This window comes from Anomalospiza imberbis, chromosome 20 (genome assembly GCF_031753505.1).
Source record: "Anomalospiza imberbis isolate Cuckoo-Finch-1a 21T00152 chromosome 20, ASM3175350v1, whole genome shotgun sequence".
NCBI lineage: Eukaryota > Metazoa > Chordata > Aves > Passeriformes > Viduidae > Anomalospiza > Anomalospiza imberbis.
Window position 1 is genome coordinate 4,367,443 of NC_089700.1, and position 18,500 is coordinate 4,385,942.

The window sequence follows — 18,500 nt, forward strand, 5'->3', positions numbered from 1 at the left end:
TGTGTGCAAAGAGTTGAGCTACAGCAAACAATGTGGGGTTATTTTTTATGGCATTGGACGGGTGCAGTCAGGAGAGTCTAAGAGTGGGAGTCTGGAGGGAGGTGAAAAGGAGGCTGCTGGTACAGCAGATTGTTGTGCCTGGAACTGCCTCATCCAAGCCATGCTATAGCTGCAGGGAGGTTTCAATGAGGCCTCTACTTAGTGCAGAGGAGGCTCTTTAGAAGAGCTGGTCACTGGCAACCGGGAGGTGTTTTAGAGCAATTCACTTCAGTTACATGGGCACTGGGAAGGACTGGCTTGAGAGGCAGGCAAGGAAGAGAAAGATGTGATAAACTAACCCCCATGGATGTGAACATGTGTTTGTAAAGGCTATTGCTGGTTTGCTACGCTAATGGTGGTTTTTAAGAGTTTTAGCCTGAGCAAGTTGGAATTTATTAAGCTTAAAGCTATTGATACATCCTCCTGCCTTAGCTCAGCTTCTGATCTTGCTCTCAATATGCCCTTGGATCAAAACTGGCTATTGTAAAGGGCAAACTCAGCTCTCTGATGAGAGGACAGACCTCAGTTCTGATGTTCCTACTTCCCTACACACGAAACTCCCATGGGTGTGACTGGAACAATAGGATTATTTTCCAAATTATTTTTTATTGTAGTAACGCCCAGGACAGCCTTGTGCCAGACATGGCAGACATGGAATAAAAAGTTTTCAATTTAAATAGCAAATTAACACACAGACTTTGGGGTTTGTTTTTTAGGCTGATTAACACTTTGAATACCCAGGCAGAAAGGTTTTCCAAGGCTTTGTTTTCACTGAACTGGGTCTTATGTGGCTCATCTTGGGAATATTTGAGCTGGGCTGGGGGTAACTGCCTGATTTTTCTATTGCACACAGCCCAGAGTGGTGTTCAGATGACCTGGCAATTGGTAGAGCAGTTACTGGAGAAAAGTGCTTTGCTCTTGCAGTGCTGATGTGTTCGTGGGGTACAGCTGTCCCCAAAAGAATCTTCCTGGAGCACCAGCAGGAGTCTTGTCTCAGGCCTGGTGCAAATGCTGGCTCACAGGTACCTGAGCTTCAGCTGCCTCACTGAACACAAGTGGCTGAGACATCTAAAAGGAAGAAGAGAAATTGTTGCTCTCGAAGCAAAATAAGAAGATGGATTTGTCTAGACTTGCCTATTGTTTCTAATCACCTCCTCCAGCACAGGAAACATTAGAAAACGGCAGGGTTTTCTTGCACTTGAGGAAAGGCTGTTTCCTTGGTGGTTTCAGTGGTGTTGTTGTCACGTCTGGCTCTTTGGCAGCCACCTGAACCAGGAGTGCTGTGCAGCACAGCTGAGCCTGCACACCTGCTGCAGCTTCACTCTGGAAGAGGTGCCTCTGGCTCTTGAAATCCTGTTCCCAACAGGGATGGGCAACCACGTGGTAGGTCACTACTTAGAAATGTCTGCTGTATGGTCCCTTGTACACCAGAGCCCACAGATTCCTTTACAAGCTGCTGACCAAACTGAAGACCTAGACTGAAAAAATTGTAATGTGCCACAGGAAAAGAGAAATGAGCAAGTGGAAGAGGTGCTGCTAGAAGAGTTGTGGGTTCAGTTTACCTCACACAGCTGTTTGTGCAGCTATTTCCAGTTGCATCCTAAGACCTGTGAATCTGAAGCTAAAACTTTAATCTGGTTTTTGATACGTTTTGGGGCTGACTGCTCTGATAGTTGAAAATATAAGGAAAACACATCTGTATTGCCTTAAAGAGAAAGCAATGTGATGTCTGTGGAATCTCTTTCAATACATATTTTTTTTCTTTCTAGCTATCAAAAGGATGTACCTGTCTGCAGTGGCAGCAATATCCCAACTGTTCAGCTCCAGGAAAAACCCAAAACATGCATGTTACATGAGCAGATTAACGTCATGCAATAGTAGGAAGCTTGATTGTGCCATCTTAATTTTTTTTTTATACACTCAGCACTGTCCTTTTGACATTGCCTTTTGTTCTTGATGTAGTTTGTGGTTTTTGGTGCCAGTATAATGTTAATGAAAAACACTGCTTCATTTAGGCCAAGTGCCTGTGTTCCTGTCATGCATGTGGCATTCATTGCTGCTGGTAAGTGCTGGGAGTTTGGCACCAGAGGGCTGAATGGGAGGTACAAAGATGCTCTGTTGTCTGTACAGAGCTCTATAAGCAAAAAAACAAAACAAATTTGGGAGCAGGCCCTGTCCAATCCCTGCAGATTGGCTGGTGATGCAGATACAGGCTCTGTAGGGCAAAGGGTGGGATTTAAGGAGATGCTGAAACCAGCAGGAGCCTGATTTGTCCCTTTTGGAGGACTGAATTATGCAAAGTGTTTTGTTACAAGGGGAATTAAAGACAGCCATGGGCACTGCCTTTGTGGATGGTGGAGGAGCAGCTGTAGCCACAACAGGAGCAGTAGTAAAGCACAGGATGCTCTGACAGGGTCAGTGACTCCTTACACTGCTTTTCTTAATGTTTTATTTTCTGAAAAGGTTTTGAGGACAAGCAGGTGTGTGTCAGTGCCCTGTTCTTCTGCTTAAAATTCACACTCTACTTCTTGCTAAAACAAATCTAGAGTTTAAATCTGAATGAATTTTTCTAAACTCAGATGTACTGACTTTTAACAAAGTTAGTCTGGTGCTATTAATGAGGATCAGGGTCACTGTCCTCAGCTTAGCCAGTTCTAGATCAGACCCTCAGAGGACACACACAAGTACCAAATGTAGATTTGACCACAGGGATCTGTTTCAGACAAATAGTTGGTGTGCCAAATCCCAGCTCTCTACTTTCAATCAAGGTCTTAAGGATTTTTTTTCCTGTGATCCCACCCCTCTTTTCAAGGTCAGGCTTTTTAGGAATGAACAAACGAGTTCTATGGATGTATTCACAGTATGGAGGTGTTAGACCTATCTACAACCACGTTATCCAGCTGTGCAAAAATGTTTAGACTCAGGTTCTTCTTTTGAAAGGCTCCGATTCAAGCAGTTTTTAATGTTGCAAAAATGACATACTTGGTTGTAATTGTGCATGATTTCCACGCTGCATGGATATCAAATGCCAAATTCCATCAAGTCAGTCTAATTTAACAAAGACAGATTCCATGGATATTTTTGTACATTTCCTCTTTCCTCCCTCTGTGAACACTGGAAACTACTGTCTTCTCATTGATTGTGATAAGCTCATGGGAGGGAGCAGCAAAACATTGCAGTGTGTAAAAGAATGTCTGTAAAAGCAAAGAACTTCAAAGGGGTGAAGCCCCCTTTTCTTTCTGAGCGCTCAGTCATGGACTAACTTCTTTCATTTCACTGTTGAAGGGAATTATGGTTCAGGTCAACCATATTTATGGCTTGATTCAGTTGGAACATGTCACTGGCAAGCTGAGAGGAGATGGGTACTAGGTATGAATCAGACTTTATGCTGGAGGAATATTCCTTGTGCCCTCTGCCCTCACACACACACAAACAGGTATTTAGGCTCAGAGGGACATGTTTTGAATGTGATCACTTTGCTTCTGATGCCTGCCTGATCAACACTTAAATCTTCATCTCCCTCTGTTCTGTCCTTCATTAATATCAGTGCTGATGCTCTGCAAGTGGATCAAGGTGAGTGTCTTATCTTCAGAGCCACTCCCGCAGTAGCTGCAGCAGCTGGCAGGTGCCATGTGAAGGAGTTTGAAAGTTAGAAGAGGAATGTTCTCATGGCTGAGGGAGCCATCTCTCCTTGTCTCTGAAGAAGAGTTGCACACATGTTCCTTGGTATTTAGCTATGCTGCTTCTAGGTGTTTAATAATTCCAATAGGGAGAGGTTTTCCCTTAGCCCCTGTAACTTCAGTGGCTGCAGGAGGATAAGGTAAAATCTTGTGCAGTTTCCTATGGATTGAAGAAAGCTCAGCCCTCAAGGTAGTGCTTTTTGGAGGGTGATCCCTGCATAAAACAAAGCAAGGAAAGCACAGTTAAATGTGCTTGGCTGCAGAACTTGCTGAAGACTGAAGCTGTTGTGCAGACTGAACTGTATTTTCCTCCTCAGGAAAAGATTCCTCTAGGACTAAACTCCCTCCAGCAGGCTCTGATAATACACTTTGTGTGGGAAAACCTAAGGCTGTGAATATTTGAAGTGCACTAAGCACAGAACATATTTCCCCCCTGGGGAAGGGTTATGCTATTGGGAGGTTCCTAGATAAATTGTCCCATCTTACTCTGCTAGCCAGAACTTATTTTTATGGCCACTTTGTTCAGACTCTTGTTGTGGGGGTGGAGTGGTGGTGTGTGCAGAGAGATTGGAGTTCCTTCCAATCTTTGTCTGACCAACAGAGCGGAGTGGGAGACCTGGAACTTGTCTTATTCTTGTTCGTGCCTCTGGCTCTCTGCTGCTTCAAATGGCTGCTGCTGTCTGGCTTCAGAAACACCAGCAGCCTTCCAGTTTTATTCCTTTCCCAAAATGAATGGGCTGTTACAGAGATTTTTCTCCCTTTTTTGCAGGAGTCAGGGTAACCTCTATTAGTGACTATGAAGTGCTCAGTGGGAGTAAGGCATGTGTAAAACATCAATATTGACAACAAGATTACTGTGGCTTGTTGTGGCTTCTGACTTGCAGGCCTCTTAAAACTTTGTAGTGGAGGAGCAGAATCTGCTTTGAACTGAACCTTGCCATGATAAGCTTGTGTACAGCCAGCCCCTCACCCCTGCCAGGTGGTCTTTCATGGATTCCTTAGCAAAGGTCCATCTATCTACAGGCAAACCTGAATCAATCCATCAATGCTGAACATTCCATTATTGTGGAGACTGCTGGTTACAATTGAATTTTGTAGCTGGACAACGAGCTGGATGACAGCCTTGATCCTAAAACCTAGTTACCTGGGGAGAGCATGGATACAGCCAAGAACAGGAGAAACTTAAGCCCAACTTGGCTTTTATCTGAGCTTTCCAGTAACATGTGATGGGATAGTTTCCTCTTTAGCCAGGTCACAGCAGTAAAGAGTCACCTGGTCACAGCCAACTGAATTAGCTGGTAAACTTGATCCAGATGAGAGTCAAAGCTCATTCAGGGAGGTGTGTATTTGTGAATAAGAAAGAAATAATGTAGTTTCATAGAAGTGGATGGTTCAGGAAGAGATGCCCTAGAGAGCCTGGCAGCCTTTGAATCTGGATTTCTTGGCATGTAGAGGGCATCTTCTGCTCCTGGCCTCAAGGGAATATATAAATAACTAACCCCTCCTAATGCTGGGCTCCAGCACACAGTGTATGGATTGCTGTTCTGGCAGAGCAAATGGGATGCTGTACTATTGACATAGAGAAAAGGGCACAGTTTGCTTTCATTGAGTCAGAACAGCAACTTTTTCCCAGTGAAAGTCAGTGACCTTCTGATTTTAGTGAAATTCCTCACTAGGATTGCAGGGAAATTGATAGCTCCAGTGAAAAATGTTATGAGGAAACTTGGGGAAATCTACCTAGCTATCAAAACACTCCTACTGTTTTCTGTGCCCTAAATGTTGATCTCTGCTAAGTATAACACACAGTGTGTTATCCTTATGGAAACAAAAAGATAATTCAGAGCAGTTGTTTACACAGGACAAAGCTTTAGGGCAAATCACAAGCATCAGAAATGCCAACCTTCCTGTGAGACTTCTGTGAAATTTATTGAGAGTGGGGAGGGTCAGTTTGTGCCCAAACACATGGAACAGGTGCTGGTGAAACTATCCTGCATATTAAGTGTTATCCCACTCCCAGAAAGAATTCTCTTCCTTCTGGCTTGTCCAGTTAACTCTGTACCAAACCCACACCAAATCTCCATTTTACTCAGCTCTACAAATGGCTTTGTGCAGAGCCCAGCTGGGAGGATTGCTTCTGCTGGAAGCAGTTCTGAGCTGGTGGGAGCGTGGTGTGCTCGGAGACCACGGATTTCAGGAGCTGGAGCCGTGTCTTTCAGTCCAGTGACAGCATCAGCCCACAGCTCCTGTGGGGCAGGTGGTGCCTGCTGTAGGTCTGTCCCTAGCAGGGCAGGCAGCCCTGGGTTTGTGTGTGGTGCTGAGCTGTCACCCTTCTGAAAGAGGTGATTAGGCAGGAATGCAGCCACTTTCATTCCTGAGCTGCAAAATCCCGATTCACCGGCCCTTGCTGGGTCCTGATGAGTTCAGCCCAGTGGTTCTGACACTGACCCCTTCTCCAGTGAAATGGTGCCAGCTAACTGCCAGGTGGCTTTTCTCTTGTGAACCACCTGGAATGTCCTCCAGGGACTCCCAGGACACAGAGAAGCTTGGAAAAAGTGAGCAACTTGGACTAGGAAAGAAGTAAACACTGCTTTTGGGGATGGCTCTGTGTGTTGTGGTGTGAATGTTCCTAAGCATTTACAGGGGATGGAAGGATGGATGGATGGATGGATGGATGGATGGATGGATGGATGGAGGGATGGATGGATGGATGGATGGATGGATGGATGGATGATGGATGGATGAAGGGATGGATGGATGGATGGAGGGATGGATGGAGGGATGGATGGATGGATGGATGGATGGATGGATGGAGGGATGGATGGATGGATGGATGGATGGATGGATGGATGGATGATGGATGGATGGATGATGGATGGATGATGGATGGATGAAGGGATGGATGGATGGATGGATGGATGGATGGATGGATGATGGATGGATGATGGATGGATGGATGATGGATGGATGATGGATGGATGAAGGGATGGATGGATGGATGGATGGATGGATGGAGGGATGGATGGATGGATGGATGGATGGATGGATGGATGGAGGGATGGATGGATGGAGGGATGGATGGAGGGATGGATGGATGGAGGGATGGATGGATGGATGGATGGATGGATGGATGGAGGGATGGATGGAGGGATGGATGGATGGAGGGATGGATGGATGGATGGATGGATGGATGGATGGATGGATGGATGGAGGGATGGATGGAGGGATGGATGGATGGAGGGATGGATGGATGGATGGATGGAGGGATGGATGGAGGGATGGATGGATGGAGGGATGGATGGATGGATGGATGGATGGATGGATGGATGGATGGATGGAGGGATGGATGGATGGAGGGATGGATGGAGGGATGGATGGATGGATGGATGGATGGATGGATGGAGGGATGGATGGAGGGATGGATGGATGATGGATGGATGAAGGGATGGATGGATGGATGGATGATGGATGGATGATGGATGGATGATGGATGGATGGATGATGGATGGATGATGGATGGATGGATGGATGGATGGATGGATGGAGGGATGGATGGATGGATGGATGGATGGATGGATGGAGGGATGGATGGATGGATGGATGGAGGGATGGATGGATGGATGGATGGATGAAGAGGTCCATTATGCACCCTATGGGCTTAGGGAACACTGTACAAATCCCAGTGGTGAGAAGGGAGGGAAGATGAAGTTTCCTGTCAGTGTCTTCCCATCCATGAAATTATTGCTCTAACTACGCTATCCAGGAATTAAGCTTTGATATGTGAGTGTCTGGCTCTTCTGGAACCTATTTTAGCTGGGTTGTATGTTACCTTACACTTCTCCACCCTCTGCAGTCCCTTTTCTCTCTCACTGTTGGATGCCAGGCTGTAAAAACATCCAGAATCTCCAAGGGTGAACTGTGAGTCCAAATAAGCTTCTGCTGAGGGGTGCAGGAGGTTCAGAAAGCCAGTGGGGTGCAGGTATGGCTTTGTCTGGTGTCTGCCTATGGAAGCAAACTGCACCTCCAGCTTTCTGAGTAAGCCTGGATGCCCTGTGAGATCCTCTCAGGCTGTTCCCCATGTGCTCTGGAAGGTTAGGATTTCTTGTGTCCTCCAGTGTCCAGGTGTCTGAAACCATCACTGCTTTTGCTGGGTCAGCAGAGAGCAGGCACCTCTCAGCATCTGCTGAGGGATGGGTCTGTTCAAGCTCCAAGCAGGAGTTTGCAGACTATCTCCAAATGGAAGCAAACTATTGATTTTGTTGTTCCATTTAGCCTGAAGGGTCCACAGTAACATCCTGAACCTACACAGTGAATGTGATTAGATATCTGCTGGCATCAACACCCCTATTCCCTCTGGAAAAACACGTTGTCAGCTGTGATCAAGACGTGAGATCTGGGTCTGTAGCCCCAGAAGGAAACTGTCTAAATCAGCAGCTTGCAGGCCATGATCTGCAGATCCTCTGTTGTCTGTGAAAGTCTTCCAAGAATTAAATAGAGTGTGAGAGGAGGGGGTGTTTCTTTGGAAACAGCTGGAGGAAATGGACCAAGTGAAAACTCTTCTCTCTGAGCAAGGACCAGTTCCTTGGGATGCTGCAGAATATCACCCTAAATATGCTGGTGATGAGCATGCATGAGATCCTAAAGGAGCTGCTGTTTGGATCATTTTGTTTGCTTGGTTGGAATATTCTTTTTGAATAAGCAGCAATATATTCTCTGCCATCCTGGATGCATGCCAGTAGAAGTCCTAAACCTTCCTTCCTAGCATCTGTGTATAATATAAAGGGTCATTTATAATCTCTGTAAGCCATGATGGGGCCTTTCATCACGTTGTCTGAAGCCTGCTTGCATTCTGGAGGCTGTTCTTGCTGACTTTTGGCTTGCAAAGAGAAGTCTTGGGATGGTTTTGTCTGTCTGTCTTCTTTCTGTTGTAATCACTGTGCTATTTTATCTGCAGTGAGTTCCAAGCTGGATGGCCTAATGCATCCTGTGTTCCTGCTTTTGTCTCACCTGCCTGTGTGCCACAGTAAAAACCCCTAAAAGCTGTATTTGTAGGAAAATTATGCTATTTATGGGAAGCCAAGAGTGTGATGTACCTTTCACTCCTGGCTGTGAGTACCTTTGTAACCAGACCCTCTCTTCTGTTGGTAAAGAGAGAAGTTGGAGAAATCTGTGTTCACATTTGATTAGGTGAGTATCTTTGGGGTCTGCCCCCTTTTTTTTTTATGCCCACACTGGTGTTTCTGCTTTAGAGATGAGGTGATAAGTGTGGTACTTTATCACTGTCACTGCTCTCTCTGTGCTCCTGCTCAGGAAGGTGAAAGGTTGTCCCTGGATTTGAGTGAAGGATCTGTTACCCTGCCATGAGCTGCCAGTCCTGTTCAGCCTGGCAAACCCAGGTGATGGCTTCAGGCAAGGACGGCAATGCATGGAGAGCCTCGGGGAGCTTCTCACTTCCTCTAGTGATTGATGAGGAACCACTGAGGGAGCTGGGGGTGTTCAGCCTGGAGAAAAGGAGACTCAGAGGTGACCTTATCACTCTCTGTAACTTTCTGAAAGGTGGCTGTAGTCAGGTGGGGTTGGGCTCTTTCTCCAGCAGCACTGACAGCACCAGAGGACACAGACTCAAGCTGCGTCAAGGGACACAGAGGTTGGATATTAGGAAAAAAATTTTCACAGAAAGAGTGATAAAGTTCTGGAATGGCCTCCCCGGGGTGGTGGTGGAGTCACCATCCCTGGGTGTGTTTAACAAAGCCTGGATGTGGCACTGGCTGCCATGGTTCAGTTGAGGTGTTGGGGCTGGGTTGGACTTGATGATCTTGAAGATCTCTTCCAACCCAGTGATTCTGTGAATTCTGTGAATGCAGGGCTGTGATTTTCCCAACCCATCTCATTCTCACTCTTTCTCCTGGCTGCTTTTCCTTCTGTGCTCATCTGGCTGTTCCCATGGCATGAGGAGATATTACCCCTGTCTGGACAAACCCCATGACTAAGGCTTGGAGAGACCAAATAGCTGATTGCACCAAGTATGCAAGTGAAATATAAAAGAAAACTTTACTTCACATTTTCAGCCTTTAGCTCCTGTTGTTTCTCCTGGTCCTGCTCCCTAAACTTTGTATGGAAATTCTGTTGAGCCTGTTAGAGGATCTGATGTCTTCATGTGAGCTGAACCTTCATTAACTTTATCTTTCCCCCCTTGTTTTGATGCTGCAGATGTCAGTAGAGACATTTGAGTGCCCCGGTGCCTGATCATTATTTACACACCACAGATCCCTGACAAATCTGAGATAAGTGCTTCTGAAAGACCTCTCTGCCCACCCGGGGTCACCTCAGGTGTGCCCACAGTCCACACTCCCTGCTGAGGAATCACAGGGGGGTTTATGGTGAGCAGGAGCAGTGTCTCAGGGAAGGCTGCAGGGCTGAGCCTTGTCCCTGCTGCTGGGCTCGTGGCACTGGGCACAGAGCCACCCCTCCCTGGGTGTCCCAGCCTTCCCGGCCGGCTGTAGCCCAAGGGTCAGCGAGCAGCCCGCTGGCCCCATGTGGTCCTGGCATGTGTGCCTCCTATTCATGGAATTGGAGCTATGCAGAGAGCAGGGATTCCTGTGGAGATGGGAGGGGAATGCACAAAGGGGAAAAAAGCAGCAAATGCTGTAAATGGTATGTTCTGGGGAAATCAAACTGACATAGAGGAGGTGGTTTAGGAAAGGAGAAGGGGATGTGCAGTGCATTTCCAGTTTGATTTTTGGTGTGTAAGGTTGGGGAGTCACTGTGGTGCTTGAAGGGATCAGCTCTATTGAGGGCTCTTGCTTTAAGATAGATGAGGAGCCAGGACTCTGGCTCTGGTTCAGCAGGGGATGCTTACACAAGCACTGGGTGTGTTTTGGAGCACAAGCTGGTGTCTCCATGTCCCACAGTGACCCCAGTTCTGATCCCCAGTCAGTAGGAAAGTGACTCTCAAACCTGTTAACTACCTTGATGTACAAAAGCATTACAAAATATTCCACACCAAAATATTCACAAAAACATGAACCAGTATTTGGCAAAGATGAGCAATGCTTGCAAGGGGGACATTTTTTGTACCCCCTCAAGCATGTCACTGGAACGTAATTTTTTTTTTTTTTTCCAGAGAAGGTCCCTGAAGGGTCTTTAGGTCCAAATTCTCTGTGCTGACTCTGCAGTTCCTTTTGTCTCATACACCTTGCAGTGAGGGGTCTGTCTCTCTCTTGAGACAGTGTGAGACACTCCTCCCTCCCTCCTCAGCATTTTCTCTTGCCCGTTTTTAGGCAGCAACCTCAGCAGGACAACAACAGGGCTTACTCAGCACCCAGCTTGTTCAAGCCCTGCTGATAGAGAACTCCACCACACCAAAAAGCAGAATTTTCCTACTCTGCTGTTGTTCAGAATGGTGGGAGGCTGGGGAATGATACCGTAACAAGCAGGGTGGAATTAAGACCAGTACAATGAGAGCTGACTATCAGGAGATTTGGAACAAGTCTTTTTTTTTTTTCCCCCAAGTCCTATTGTTTCTGATAAGTCACAGAACTAAATTATGCACTGTGAAATTCTGGCCTCTGACAACCAAGCAAGAGGCATCACTGGATCTGTGGTTCAGGTTGGCAGGAGCTGGGAATCTTTCTGCAGCTATTGGAAGGAGAGGGTGGGGTGAGAAGTGAAGACTGCAAGTTAGCCTGGCTATGGCTGGCAGAAGAAACCACCCCACCCCCAGATCCTTGGTCTGTTTTTCCTGCAGTCTGGTGTGTGTTGGTTCCCTGGATGTCTCACTGGGGCTCACTAACGTGTGTCCTCTTTCTCTGCAGGCACTGGTGTCACTACACAGTCACAAGGACAGTCTCCTGCCAGGTGCAGAACGGGTCAGAAACGGTGATCCAGAGAGTTTATCAGAGCTGCCGCTGGCCAGGACCTTGTGCCAACTTAGTGAGGTAAAAATCTTCGTGTCTCATGCTGCCCAATCCTCCTGCCCTTCCCCTTTGCTTGGTTGGCTGGTGAGTGCTGCAGAGAGGGCTGAGGTCAGAGGGTCAGGTGGGATGGCCTGCCTTGGGGTGCTGTGACTGAAGAACACCACTGGTGATAACTGCAGGGAAATCACAGGTGAAGGTAAGTGCAGCATTGTTTCCAGTTTTAGGAGCTCTCCAAACACAGACAGGGTCTAATTTAGAAAGGAGACATGGTTTATTCTGTGCAAGGTGGAAGTTCCCACAAATCAAGCACACCGAGGTGTAAAATATTACATCTTTTATACAGCAATGTTTACATGAACCCCCTGGCTAATACACATTCTCCACCTACCTAATGCCTATTTATTTGGGTGATATAATCTTACACAAAATGCTTGAAACATAAAGTTCTTTTCTTTAATTAAGCAACTTCTATTGTAGGAGTTATGTGACAACATCAATTATTCACAAAAGGGGAGAAAATTCAGCCTGGGGACAGATATTTCAATTCAAAGACATCAGTATTAGGACAGGTTATGTGGAACAGTTTAGCTCCAGCTGTAGTGCCAGTTTGTGCTTCTCCACACAGGAGGCTGCTGCTGGTCAGGCATGAAAGCAGATAAATGTTCAGGGTGAGTGGACAGGTGAGCAGGGATGCTGGGTCAGTGGTTCCGTGGGATTTGTTGGTATCAAGTCCCCATACTCAGGGCTGTAGTGGTACACTGGAAAGCTGTAGTGGTACACTGGAAATCCCTTACAGGCAATGGGGGACAAAGGTGATGTGTCCTCTATCTTTCAGGGTGGAATTTCTTTAGACTTCCTGGATTTCAGTACCCTTTAAAGACACGTCAAAACATAATGTCTTCTCCTCAGACAAGAAACAAAGCTTAAAAACAGCTAAGTGTCAAAAACTTGCCCTGAGCCTGCTTTGCCTTTTGATCATTTATAGTCTTGGAACCTACATGTAAGAAGGAAAAAAAAAGTCTGAAAGAGCTGTCCCCAGCTACCACCTTTCAGTAAAATGTCTGCATTGTTGTGCTTTGCCTTCTCTGAAAGGCATTCTCAGAGCAGAATAGTGTTACCCACCCATCTGGGAATTGGGGCAAAAAAGCCATTGTGCTCTAAATTTGCACCTAGCTTCTAAAACAATTTCCAAGTAGACAAGCCATAACTTAGCTCACAGAGCTCAGTCATTTTATTGTTATTGTTACCAATTCACTCACAGGGCACTGGTTGAGGTCCTCCTGTAGTTGATAACCTGGCCAGAAAGTGATGGCAGGCTGAGCCCCACATCCCTGTTCTTGTGACACTTCATCTAGAACTCACATCTTGCATGGGGCTGTTCCCATTGTTGGTTCTCCAGTTTCCACTTGGCCAGGGGTCAGTCTCAGTTTTTTCACTTGTAATATATCTGCTTTGGTGTCTCTTTTGTCTTTATGCAAGGCTGTGGTTGAAACACTTCATATTTTACACTGTCATGGCCAAACTTCTGTTGAAGCTTTTTAATTTCCCAGGCTTTTTAGGCACATAATTGTCATTAGAAACTTGTGAGCTTTCACCTTGTCTCCTAACCTTGCCAAAAATCTTCTTTTTTGTTTTTAACACAGCTGGAATTTCATAAGAACCAAACATTTGATCATGTTATTAGTAAAAATTCTTTTTGTGGGCCCCTGCAGTTGATTGATGCCATTGATTCTTACATTAACCCAGAGACTTTAGGAGTAGTGTGTGCTGTTATGACATTGTTCATGGAACATTTTCAGTTTCAAATGTAGTTTGGTTTGTTTGCCTGATGAGTCCAATTGTTTGGAGACAATGCACAACAGCAGAAGACATCTCAATTTTTCTTTCTGTGTGAAAATATCATGGAAAGACGCTGGGGTTATTAAATATTCAAGATCTCAGCTGGTGAAAGCTCAGCTAACAGGAGCTGCATTTTTGGAAGATGATCACCATGGAGAAACCTTCCTGAAGAGATGGGAGGACATCAATGCTCTGTTCCCTTTGGGCTGGGAGGAAATGCAGGACAAGAGGATGGAACCCTTCCAGGGAAATGCCTGTATGCCTCTAGGCACATATTGTATGACATTCTTGCATAAACTAGAGAAAGACCCTGCACATCTTTCCCAAGGACCTCTCAGAAAGCTGCTGACAAAATTTTGGAGCTCATCCACTTGTCATCAGAGGCAAAACAGGTCCTTGATAATTTCCCCTACTGCCACCGTCTGAAAGGGAGAATCCCAAGAAAGAGTAACAACAGAGGTGGGATCTGAGATCCTGAGAGTTGAATGGGCTGTTGGATAAGTTATCCCCAGCCAAGACATCTTTTATAAGTGCTTGTTCGTTTTCAGCAATGCACCTGACTTTGATAAGAGAAGGAAAAACAGCTGCTGAAAATGATGACTCTTGCGACGTGACTGCTGTGGACATGTTTGGTACCCTGAGCCAGGCTGTGTGGCTGAGGTGTTGTTTTCTGAGCACACAGCAGCCTAGTACTGTTTTGTTGCCAGCCCACAGGGATGCCTGAAGTGGCTTTCTTTGTTCTTGAAGTCAAGCTGAAGGACTAAAACTACTTTAAAAAAAAAAGGAAATACCTTTTCCTCCTCTCTCGCCAAAATGAGTATTGTCTTTTTAGGAAACCAATCTCTCTCCTAATTCAGGTAAACCCCACCTCCTGTTTTGAGATGAAAATTCCTTGTGTATAAAGGATAAAAATCAGAAAAACAGTTCCCAAAGTCACAAGGCAGTGTAGTGCCTTTCCTGTTAAGAAACTGGCTTCAAAGGGGCTTGTAAGAGTTTATCAGCCACCAAGCTGTACAACTTCCTTTGACAGGTCTCTGAAAATCCTGCAGAAGATGAACAGAGCACAAAACTCAGCCTGGCTGCCCTACTTATTTCTATTTCCTCCTTACCTTGTCTGTACCAGTCTCTTTTTGGGATTTCTGGAAGTCTAGCTTCAGGCAAGGTCAGGCTCGTTCCATATCTGGTAGTGGCTAAAAATATTCTTGCTCTCTATATCCCTGCAGTTGTTCAGGTAATATAAATATATCTGCTTTTCTTTTGCTACAAAAGTAAATTTAAATTGTCTTTTGGCCTTCCCCTATTCTTCTCCAGGGAGATTTGTGGTGCCTGAGCTTGAATTGAAGGGCACAGAGTGTTCTGTGTGACTGTAAGCGATGCAACGTGTCACCAAGCCATTGGCACCATTTTGGCTTTACAGTGTTTCTCCCAGCTGTGATTTGAAACAAACTGTTTTCATCTCCTTGTTTACAGGAGTCAGCCATATCTGGGAGAGCTTTCATTCTGCCAGCACCCCTTATCAGGCTGCTCATTAGCAAAAGGGATGTCAGCCAAGGAAAAAGGCATCTCTCAGGCTCGTGGTGACAGCTGAGAGGGGCTCTCTGCTACAGAGACTCCGCTTACGAGCAGACTTCGCTGGGGCCAGACAGGATTTAATCCCTTTCCTGTCTCCCATTCATTCGTGTTGGGTTTCTTTCCCTTACTGCACAAACTGCAGCTCAGGGTCAAGCCTTTGCCAGAGGAGGATCTGTGAGATCCCAGCCTTGCAGCCCTGGCTGTGGGATGTCCTGGCTGTCCATTCACTTGCTCCTGGGAAGCTGCAGCAGAGCTGCTTTAGCAGGAGTGCCATCATCTTGGCTGGGCTGGGATGAGCTGCTCTGTTCTTGCCCTCTGCCTCAGGCTCTTTATTTAGCTTGGGTGCTGAGTTGCTGTGGAGCAGTCTTGGCTGGAGGATTTCCCTCAGCAAATCTGTTCTTGAGCTCTCCATTTGTGCAGTGAAGGCTTCAGCTCCTGTGTGCCACAGGCTGTGCTCTTGCCGTGTCACGCTCGGGGTGCACGGGCAGCTCTGCAGCAGCCTGGCTGAAGCTCCTGGGCTGCTTCAATCTGACGTGCCAGTGGTCTGTCTGAAGAAAGGGACAAAGTCCCTACCTTGGGGTTTCAATGGGAACCTAATCTCTGGTTCTCTGCTGCCTGGATGGTTGTCCCCAGCCTGGTAAACCCAGGCATCCAAATTGTAACCCTTCTCCTCAGCAATCCTTTTGCTGCAGCAGCTGCAGGGTGGTGCCCAGTCCTGCCCTGCTTGGGACACTGCACTCCTCAAGGCTCACTCAGAAGGGTGATTTTTGAAGGCCAGGCAAGGATTTGAGACTTACATTCAGTTGTTGGAGCTTCTGTGACCTCCTGTGCCTTCAGGCCAGCAATGCTACCTCACCTGTAAGATGAAAACAGTGCTGCTTTGGTCTTACTGTGTTTTATGACACAATAGGGCAGCTTCTTGCTATACTCTAACTGGCCAAAATCAGCCTGCTTTTGATTAGAATGTTTGTGTATGATGTGGCCAGTAAAGTAGTGTCTTGGGAGGTAAATGGATGGGATGAATGGCCTTGGCAGATCATGTGCTGTTATAGCCTTCACAAGACAAACACTTTCTGCTTCAAACTGTTGTTGCCTTGAAAATCCCCATCTCATGTCTGGGAAATCCCCATCTCATCTCTGGAAATGTTCTTCATTTGTAGTGGGATATTCCAGCTCCTCTCCTACTTGTCCCAGCCTTGAAAATGAATGTTCCCAGCAAGGCTGTGTGAATTTTTATTATGCTTTGCTGTACTCTGTGGTCACAGAGCTGTCTCACTTTAGCTCTTGAGTCTTCTGTCTCTGCAGCATTTTCTGCCTTCAGAGACTTTGAAGATTTTCCAGGAAACCCACAGCTGGCTTGTACAGGGATGGGTTTACCTGGTCTCTTACTTTGTTTAGTCATTGAAACTCCAAACATTAGGTTATTCATCTGTTGGCTTTAAACTTCACTCAGAGATGGGAGAGATGGCAGGAAGAGTGTTCCTACAACACAGCAAATCTGGACTGTGATGCCCTTTCCAGCTGCCTGTCACTGCCTGGTTTTTTAATTCAGTGTTGTAGCTGGTTTGGCTTATCAGAAATACTCTGTGCATTTCATGTAAGCAGGCTACACATCTTGCATGGATCATTCTTGTTTGGTGTTTTTGAATGCTGTTTTTTTTTTTTTTCTTATTTTCATTTAAATTGAACACATTAGTGCTCCCGGAGGGATTTTACAAGCTAGTTTGTGGAATAACAAAGAAGGAATTCTGCAGGCTCATCCAATTTGGTCTTCTGTGCTTTTGAAAACTGTTGCTACAGGGTGAGTAGGAGAAGTTGGGGATCTGTCACCCAGGAGATTGGCCTGTAGATGATGTTTCCCCTCAGTTTCAGAACTAATAATGCCACAGGGAAATCCTTCTCTCTTTCTTGCTTTCCAGTCAATTGAATAATAAATCCCAGAGCTTATTCCAGTGCATTAGGATTGCTATTTGAAGTCCTGTTACACATAAACTCTTTTATGTGTTTAATTCCCTTACGACTCCACATCTTGGAGAGAAATGTGCTTGGAAAAGGCATCTGCTCCCTGAAGCACACATGGGATGTAAATGCAGGATGAACAGTGCTCCTGCAACAGGACAGTCAGGGGCTCTGGATGTGTAGGATCAGAGCTGTAGCACAAAGGGGCATTCTCAGCTTTGAACAATGGCTGTGTGGTGCTGGCTGGGCACAGGTGGAGGGTCACCTGTTCCAGGGGTTGTGCTCAGGCTGCTGATTGAGGCCTTTTGATCTTGCTCAGACATTCTCTGAGCACTCCTCCTCCCTGCTGCAGTGCTGCCCTGCAACAGCACTGACATCTGATTGTTAATAAAGGCAGGAGCTGATGATTAGTCTGTGGTGGCATACAAACATCTGTCTCTGTGTCCTTGGCCTTTTTTCTTGGGACTGAGAGACTGTCAAGAATTGCTCTGGACAGCAGGGCATGGCAGGTAGATAAGTTTGTTTCCTGGGTTTAGTCTTTTGCTAAGTTGTTTGAACCAGATGTGTTCAGAGCTAAACAATGTATTCTTCCTCCCCATTGGCAAAGGCAGAAGACACAATGAGCTCCAACACTCCTGCAGCTGCAGGTTGGTGTTTGTTTTTTAATCTGGTGTCTGCAGGAGCATATTTGGAGCTCCTCTGGTTACGTTGTTCCCTGGGGAACTACTGTGTTTGTGGCAGGGAAACTGGAAGAGCTGGGGCTGCAGGAAAAAAGAGCACAGCTCTGATTCACAGTGATGGTCTCTTCCATGCCTGTGAGTGCAAATGTGATGGCAGAGGTGCTTCTTGTCCCTGCATCAGCTGTGGCACTGGTTTGAGGTGAAATTGTCTCGTCTGTGTTACACAGAGGAGCTGCCTGGTGTAATCAGTGTCTGGTAGGCTTGGAGAGGATGGTTATGTGGTCTGTGTGGGCATGGTGGTGTTGGCAACCAAATATATATTTGATAGCTTCTCTGAGCTCTTAAACTCCCTTCTTTCCAAGTGCTTTGAGATACAGTTACTTAACTTGATGGATTTGAAATCTGATTTCGGAACACTCTGATAGGGAATTGCAGGGTTTTGGCATGATTGTAAATCAGGGCATTGGTACCAAGAGTTAGAGGAACTACCACAAGCTTTGTCCTGAATGCCTTTTGATGCACTTGTTGGAATGAAGATGAGGGTCCCTGGAAGACAATATGGCAGTTATATGGATGGGGTTGGACCCACTGGGTTACCTGACTTCAGTGCCATGAGAGAAGTAGGCAAACCAGAGCTTGGATTCCTTGGTTTATGGATTCTTTGCCAGTCAAAAAGGCAAGTTCATTCATCTTGTGATCCTGAAACCCATCTGTAAGTGATGGTGAAAATTTCAACCTGGGGCTTGAATAAAAATCAGTAGAAGCCTCTGAGGGTCACTGAGGTCTCCTTGGGCACAAACTGCAATGGTTGAATGAAT

General features: G+C 46.1%; 1 protein-coding gene across 1 annotated transcript in view; it reads left to right on the forward strand.

The window, feature by feature from the left end:
- The window catches only part of COL26A1 (collagen type XXVI alpha 1 chain), a 168,535-nt gene that overhangs the window by 12,966 nt on the left and 137,069 nt on the right, over positions 1 to 18,500 (forward strand). The window contains exon 2 of the mRNA XM_068210229.1: positions 11,531 to 11,653. Within this exon, the coding sequence (XP_068066330.1) occupies positions 11,531 to 11,653 (123 nt within the window). The remainder of the gene's footprint in view (positions 1 to 11,530; positions 11,654 to 18,500) is intronic.